Below are 8563 nucleotides of genomic sequence, written 5' to 3'. Positions count from 1 at the left end.
TCAAATTGGGCAGGGTAGCCTTGAGGAAGAGTTTATTGAGTGTATTAGGGATGGATTTCTTGAGCAGTATGTAACTGAACCAACAAGGGGGCAAGCAACCTTGGACCTGGTCCTGTGTAATGAGCCAGGATTAATTAATAATGTCCTAGTTAAGGATCCCCTTGGAATGAGTGACCATAACATGGTTACATTCCATATCCAATTAGAGGGTGAGAAGGTTGGTTCTCAAACAAGCGTACTGAGCTTGAATAAAGGAGACTATGATGGTATGAGAGCGGAATTGATTAAAGTGGACTGGGAAAATAGATTAAAGGGTAAGACGGTACATGAGCAGTGGTGTTCATTTAAGGAGTTATTTTACAACTTTCAAAAAATATATATTCCACTGAGGAAAAAAGGGTGTAAAAGAAATGACAGCCATCCGTGGCTAAGTAAAGAAATTAAGGATAGTATCCGACTAAAAACAAGGACATATAAGGTAGCCAAACTTAGTGGGAGGATAGAAGATTGGGAAGTCTTCAAAAGACAGCAAAAAGTAATGAAAGGATTGATTAAGAAAGGGAAGATAGATTATGAAAATAAATTAGCAAAAAATATAAAAACAGATAGCAAGAGTTTCTACAGTTATATAAAAAGAAAAAGGGTGGCTAAGGCAAACGTAGGTCCTTTAGAGGATGAGACCGGGAAATTAATGGTGGGAAACATGGAGATGGCAAAAATGCTGAACAAATATTTTGTTTCAGTCTTTACGGTAGAGGACACTAAGAATATCCCAACATTGGACAAACAGGGGGCTCTAGTGGGGGAGGAGCTAAATACGATTAAAATCACTAAGGAATTGGTACTCAGTAAATTAATGGGATTCAAGGCGGATAAATCCCCTGGACCTGATGGCTGGGTGAGTGGGCGGAGATTTGGCAGATGCAATACAATATTGGAAAATGTGAGGTTATGCACAATGGCAGGAAAAATCGGAGAGCAAGTTATTATCTTAATGGCGAGCAACTGGAAAGTACTGCAGTACAAAGGGATCTGGGGGTCCTAGTGCAAGAAAATCAAAAAGTTAGTTTGCAGGTGCAGCAGGTGATCAAGAAGGCCAACGGAATGTTGGCTTTTATTGCTAGGGGGATAGAATATAAAAACAGGGAGGTATTGCTGCAGTTATATAAGGTATTGGTGAGACCGCACCTGGAATACTGCATACAGTTTTGGTCTCCATACTTAAGAAAAGACATACTTGCTCTCGAGGCAGTACAAAGAAGGTTCACTCGGTTAATCCCGGGGATGAGGGGGTGGACATATGAGGAGAGGATGAGTAGATTGGGACTCTACTCATTGGAGTTCAGAAGAATGAGAGGCGATCTTATTGAAACATATAAGATTGTGAAGGGGCTTGATTGGGTGGATGCGGTAAGGATGTTCCCAAGGATGGGTGAAACTAGAACTAGGGGGCATAATCTTAGAATAAGGGGCTGTTCTTTCAAAACTGAGATGAGGAGAAACTTCTTCACTCAGAGGGTAGTAGGTCTGTGGAATTTGCTGCCCCAGGAAGCTGTGGAAGCGACATCATTAAATAAATTTAAAACAGAAATAGACAGTTTCCTAGAAGTAAAAGGAATTAGGGGTTATGGGGAGCGGGCAGGAAATTGGACATGAATTTAGATTTGAGGTTGGGATCAGATCAGCCATGATCTTATTGAATGGCGGAGCAGGCTCGAGGGGCCGATTGGCCTACTCCTGCTCCTATTTCTTATGTTCTTATGTAACACCGGATACTCCTCCAAGTGGCCATTCTTCATGTGTGAGCCTAGACATTGAGTGTCAGCTAGCTATTAAACACTGAGTTTGGTTGCTGATTGTCAAGTGTTAACTCTCACAAGTGAAATATCAATCACATGAGCAGTGAAATTATCAATCGTGCTTAATGGAATACAAGAAGCAGATTAAAGACATGTATACCTGACTCCACAAGGTTTTTTCTAAATTCCCCTTTTGCATACCTATGAAAGCAAATGATTGACCAAAATAATGTAACACACTAAAGGAAGAGGTTAAACACTGCATTTAAGCAATCTCCCCTGGTGAAAAGAATTTTCTGGATAAGCAGAGTTTTGAGGATCTGGAATGCACTGCCTGGGGGTGGTGGTGCGATGGTGGAGGCAGATTCAATCAGGTCTTCAAAAAGGAACTGGTTAAGTACTTGAAAGGAAAAAATTTGCAGGACCACGGGGAAAGGGCGGGGGAGTGGGACTAGCTGGATTGCTCTTGCATAGAGCCGGTGCAGACACAACGGGTCGAATGGCCTCCTTCCGTGCTGTAGTCTTTCTATGTTTCTATGATTGAGTGGAAAGTTTTAAGAAATGGCATTTAGAATCATTGCTGTGTCAGGCTTGGCTTAGTAATAGCGTTCTCACCTCTATGAGTCAGAGTTTGTGAGCTCAACTCCCCTCCAGAGGCTTGAGCACGAATTCTATGCTTACACTTCAGTGAATTACTCAGGGAGCACTGCAATGACGTGGGTGCTGCCTTTTGGATGAGATGTTAAAACAAGGCCCTGCTTCCCTCTCAGGTGGGCATAAAAGATCCAATGGCACTATTCATAGTAGAGCAGGGGAGTTTTTCCCAATGTCCTGGCCAACATTTCTCCCTCAACCAACACTACTAAAACAGATTATTTGGTTATCTCATTGCTATGCGCAGGATCTTGCTGCATGCTAATTAGCTACCATATAATACATTATAATTGTAACTACAATTGTAACAGTGGCTACAATTCAAAAGTACTTAATTAAGTGTGAAGTGCTTTGGAACATACGGAGGATGTAAAAGGCACTATATCGATGCACGTTCTTTTCTTTCTAAATTAACCTACTTGGTGATAGTTGTCATGACTACAATTAAGAATTTGTCAATTAATAATGGAATAGAAATTCCATTATTAACCAGCAATCTCATATTTCATGGTCAGATACGGTTTCCCAGTCTGTACAGCCCACCTTTCTTGGATCAGCTGTTAATTGGATTGTGTCCCAACTTGTCACATTTAAAACTAGGATTCCTTTCTGTGATCTGCTCGGTTGCACCAACACAGGCTGATATTGTACAATCTGATCAACTAGCTCAGGATGGTTGGTGTAGGGTATCTGTCTTCCCACCTACTTGTTGATATCCCTGCACTTGTGAGGCCACAAAATGATCAGTGGTCTCAGCCAATTAGTTTTGGGTTTTATATTTACTGTCCAGTAACAGAAATCATAGACCTTCTGGAAGTTTGTAACTCTCTTCCGCAAACGGCAATTGCTACTAGCTCAATTGCTAAATTTAAATGTGAGATAGATCTCTTTTTGGCAACCAAAGGTATTAAGGGATATGGGCCAAAGGCAGGTATATGGAGCTAGATCACAGATCAGCCATGATCTTATCAAATGGCGGAGCAGGCACGAGGGGCTGAATGGCCGTCTCCTGTTCCTACGTTCCTATGTTCCGAAAATCCTTAGAAACTGGTTCCTTTGCATAAGTTTACATTTCTTCTCCCAACACTGTGATCTCCTCCTCCAACCATAGCTTTCATCCCTTCATCTCCAGTGTTGATTTCTTTTGTGAATGACTAGACACTTTACACAAAATTTTAAATTAATTCCCATGAGCTGCATGTGTGCTGTTAAAACGATTAAGGATCATACTTTTCACAATATTACAGTCAGCATTTAAGGCTTTCTCACTGAGTGAGGGCACAAGTCTCTTTGTCAATCTTCCACAGTCCTATCTTGCTGTTCTGCTAGCAATTCAAATGCATGCTAAAAAATCGACGTCATCCAGATCATTACATTTTGGGATTAGATTAGATTTACTTTGTTCATCATGTACCAGATTGTGGGCTCAATTGATTATATCCTATTCACCTCATCTCAATTTGTTGCAATTTGACAGAATAAACTCACAGTGGCTGATCATAAGTTCATGCTGACACTGCTGCTCCTTTTCTTCTGTGTTGCATTTGTGCAGAGCCTTCATGTGTTCTCACTGTTCCCTTTTTCTTCTACTTTGAACATGTGAAGTTCTTTCTCCTCCTCAAATTTGTACTGCACCTTTCTGACCTCTAGTTTAAGCACTTCTAATTGGTATACCCATTCTTTGTCCTTTCCCTCCACTCTTAGTTGGGCCAGTTCTAGCTCACATTCTGTGCTCCTTGTACTCAATTTAAGGTGCTGGTATTTACTATTTTAAAATTTGAACAGTCTGATCTGCAAGTGATTTTCTTGTTCCACTTTGGTGCCACCACTGTTACTATCTTTCAGCTTTTAGCAGATATTTGCTCAGCACCAAGGAACACTTACTCCCTATGAACTGAAGAATGTTCGTATACATACATTGTGTGTCCTTATACACACATGGTGATATAGCACTGCGCAGGATCAAAAAAAATCTTTGTTGCTGTGCATTACTCACTGGGAATGACACAAACCCTCCAGTCTTCTGGGTTCTTTAGCTAACAAAGGAAATATCATTCTTCGTCTACAATGTACAAATCAGGTTTATTAAAAGTAAAAGTGAAACAGTAACAAATGATCAACAAACATATATCAGTAGGTTACAACATTTAACTTGCAGCTCCTCAGTTTACAAAATAATGAGGGACATGGATCATCATTAACTTTCCTATTAATCCTGAACTTGGACCAGTGTCTTAAGACAAAACTGATACATAAGGTTAAGTTTATCCTCACAGAGCCTTCATGTGTTCCCTTCTACATCAATAGAACAAAAACTGTTGAGCTGGGGAAAAAACAACATACCTTCTTTGCCTGCCCATGGAGCTGTCAATCAGTCCCTTCCCCTATAGAAACCCCATGGGACATCACCTGGCGTGAGAACCAGGTTACTTGAGTTCACATTTTGCAGGCATTTGAGATTGCAACTCATCAAATTAAAAAATACAATGGCACCTGACTGACTTTTTTTGCAGGACATATATATTCCAGTTACTAGGAATTATGGTATGTGTCAGTAGCATCCCAACCTAAAATATGCTATTAAAAGCTTGAAGAGATTTGTATATACAATTAGAACAGTTGAAGTGATTGCTTCCAAACTCCTGTCTGAACAAAAGGTAAACTGACCCACTATGGTATTTCCAGTCACAAATGGAAATGTAGATTCTCTCCCAACACAGAGGGGACAATTGTAACCTAGTCCACCCAACAGTAAACTGACTGGATTGGGTTGGTCTCCCGTTTTACACCCCGTCTAATTTTTCTTTCCATCGACTTCAGGTGGCCGATCCAATTCCGTCAGTTTCCCGCCGAGTGGATTAGGTTCAAATTACCCCCAGAGAAACCATATTCCCGATTTTAACTGGGAGCAGGAACCAGGTTGGCGGGGCGGGGCGGGGTGGGGTGGTGGTGGTGAGAGATGAGTGCCAAAGCCCCATGGACCTATACAGTGTGAGGCCCGGGCGATTTTGACTCCCGGGCCTCATCTGCATGCTTCCGGTCAGCCGCTCGTCTGCAATGGGAAGGTAATGTCAGCTGGCCAGCGGGCAGGAACGGCATTTCGGGTGGCAGGAGGCCGCCGGCTGGCATCAAAGGTACAGTCGCTGGCAACAAGGTAAGTCACGGGGTGGAGGTTTCAGGAGGTTCTCACGGGAGAGGAAGGGGGGAGCCCAGGGCAGGGGAGGCCTAACCTTTTCTTGTGGGGCCCGAAGGAGTACTCCTTCTCCTCTTGGCTTCACAAGTAAAGTAAAAAAACCTACTTATTTGGGCCTTATCTGGCTCTGGATTCTCTTCTTGCTGTTTTCACCTGCCAGGAAAGTGACAATGGCTTCCCTGCTCAAGCCAGAGTCTCAGACCCTGCCAACTTCAGGTGGGTGCCCTTGCTGCCTGGTCAGAAGAGCAGCTTAAAAATAGAAGACACTGGGATCAGTGCGGGCGTTGGCAGGTAAGTCACCTGGCCAATTCTAATTGCCCGCCCGTCCAGTTTCCGCCTCTCAATATCGGGAAACGGACGTTGAAAATTCTGTTTACTCTTCTGTTCGGGGTTTCTGCCGACTTTTTGCCAAACTTATGGTGGCCAATTGGGAGAACACCTGAGGAAACTCCCGGCAAATCTGCAGCAACCAAAGTAAAGTGACTACCAAGATCTAATATTGAAAAATGTAGTTTTTTATGATTTGAAATATGACAGTCCTCACAGTAGGTCTTCAGGGATTTTTGTCCATTTTAAAATTAGCCCCTTTCCTTTGACATTATTGTCCACCTTGAATCACATTTTTGAGCACAGTAGAAGGAAGGTTATTCTGCATCTGGCCTCTGCTGCACTTGGCTTGATGCAAAGTGTGGAGAGGAAAAAAACTCAAGTTTTGTAGAAAAAGGCAGAGAAAGAATCCGATCAGAATGTGAGAGCACCCACACAAATATTAGATACTAAACAAAAAAAGGAAACACATTATTCATTTCACAGGAATTGACCGTATTAGACGTCGACTATCCTGTGTGATTCTTCTAAAGGAAACACAGTGGCACAAAAAACTGTAAGATGAACAGTGGAGAAATTTAAAAACATAGGAATTGCTGGACGAAAAAAGACCAGGGCCCATATAGTTCGCCTTCTACCATCCAGGTAGTTACATGATACAACAACAATATGACAAAATGTCAGATTGTTAATGTTTCATACATTTGGTATCATTACAATATGATTACAAACACATTCACACAGTATTGTCTGTGACAGTTTGGTGAACAAGTGCTTCTATCCACCGAAAAAGAACTCGGCACGTCCCTCCTGCTGTGATGGTAATAAATATCCGGAACTCTGCTCCCTTCAAGTGGTGTAGTGTATTGTTACACAACAAAGGATATGGGTGAGGAAGGGTGATTCCGAATCGCTCACAATCGCAAAATAACTCGCGCCGACAGCTGCTTGTGGCGGCGGGGAGTGAAAGAAGGTCATCATTCGACAGGAGAGGGTCTCGGGCGGCTTGGTGTGCCCGCAGGGCCGTGTGTCAGTGTGGGTGACAGACGGCGTCACCCCCACACCCGCTCCGGCAAGTGGTGCGCTCCACGGCTGAAATTGACACAGCGGCGGGTTGCGCTGGCAGATTGCAGACATGGCTGGAGTCGAAGCAAATCGGGGGGCGCTCCACTACGAGCAAACTTTGGTAAGAACCCTTTTAACCGTTTTGGTACTGCAAGCGAGCGTGTTTCAGCATCACGCCGTCCAACTAAGCGGCTGGGCAACTCGCGTCGGCGCAGGTTTAGCCTTTCCCTGTAGGTTTGGGTTTACTTCTAGTTCAGTTTACACGTCCAGCTGTCCAATCCTACAAGTTGGTGAGAGTTTCACTGCAGTAATGTGGTGTTTAGTGTTCACGGTACAGATGGGATAAATAACAGCTATTTTGTCAGATGTAAACACCACTCCGAACGTGTTGAGAACGCGTGCACTTTCTCCAATAATATCCGGCCTTGATAATTCGAAAGAGTTAAAATATAGCAAGTACATAAAAACATGTAGATATTTTGTGTTATGCCATTGGTAACTATTCTGGAATAATTTCTTGGTTGCTAAGTGTAGGCGAATAATCGCGCCATTCACTACAAATTGTTCAACACTGTTTTTCATTCATAGCAAAATTATTTTGAGATCAAAAATACATAATCGAAACTGCCAAACAACACTCTCTCTTAGAATTGCTATTTTTTTTTGCCTCAAAGGCCTCACCCAATACAAACCATCTGCCAACCGCTGGTGTCACTAGGCTGAATCGATGGGACCTCTTCTGAGCAATTAATTTGATTACACAACCCCAGACCTGTGCTGAATTTGGAACTTTCCCCAGTACTTTCTATTTATTAGCTGTGCACCCATTGCCATTTATAAGAAACAACAGTTTCAAATGTTGACAGGCATTGTGATTTGGTGAAATAAGACATTATCTGGAATGGGAATGGGCAGATTAGTAAAAGTGCCCCTAAATTATAGACAGAGAAGCACCCATAGTGTACAGTGAAAGCAGTGCCCATGGTAGAGTGTTTTTCAAGAAGAAAGCTTCGGAGTGTCCCAGAAACAGGATTCTTCAACTGAAACATCCTCAAATATAGTGGGGGGGCTTTAGTTTCATTGCACTTGTATGTTACTGTGTTTCAACCAAAGAACATTACATTCACAATGCACATTGTGCATTGTATATTATGCATGGCAGATTCTAATAGTGAGTTAAGAGTTGTGGGTGACTGTGGGGACCGATTCCAGGGAGTGACAATGGAACTTGTGCATGCTGCTTTGCTCACCATAGTGGCAGTGCCTGGTGTGTTTTGGTTGTGCCAATGGGTCTCTGACAATTGTTCTATTTTGGGCTGAATGGAGTATACTCCAAATGTTTGGTGTGTGATTTGTGATAACTCTACTGGCAGGTCAAGCAAGTACTGGCAGTGGGCTAGGAATAGGGACCAAATTGTGAAGGTTTCAGTTTTTAACTTTTTTGTTTTTAAAATATAAAGAGTTTTAAAAAAAATCCTAATACTTATAATTATTCTAATGTGTAAATTTGACTTTCTTTGCCTCA

At 42.4% G+C, this 8563-nt stretch overlaps 1 protein-coding gene across 1 annotated transcript in view; it reads left to right on the top strand.

Moving 5' to 3' along the window:
* Window positions 1-6888: 6888 nt before the first annotated feature.
* Window positions 6889-8563, top strand: part of LOC137331445 (chloride channel protein 2-like) — a 412704-nt gene continuing 411029 nt past the window's right edge. Inside the window, exon 1 of the mRNA XM_067995242.1 lies at window positions 6889-7159. Coding sequence (XP_067851343.1) covers window positions 7109-7159 — 51 coding nt within the window. The 5' untranslated portion in view covers window positions 6889-7108. The remainder of the gene's footprint in view (window positions 7160-8563) is intronic.

The sequence above is a fragment of the Heptranchias perlo genome, chromosome 13, assembly GCF_035084215.1.
Source record: "Heptranchias perlo isolate sHepPer1 chromosome 13, sHepPer1.hap1, whole genome shotgun sequence".
Lineage (NCBI taxonomy): Eukaryota > Metazoa > Chordata > Chondrichthyes > Hexanchiformes > Hexanchidae > Heptranchias > Heptranchias perlo.
Note: the sequence above shows the minus strand (reverse complement) of the source record. Positions and strands in the feature narration are given on the sequence as shown.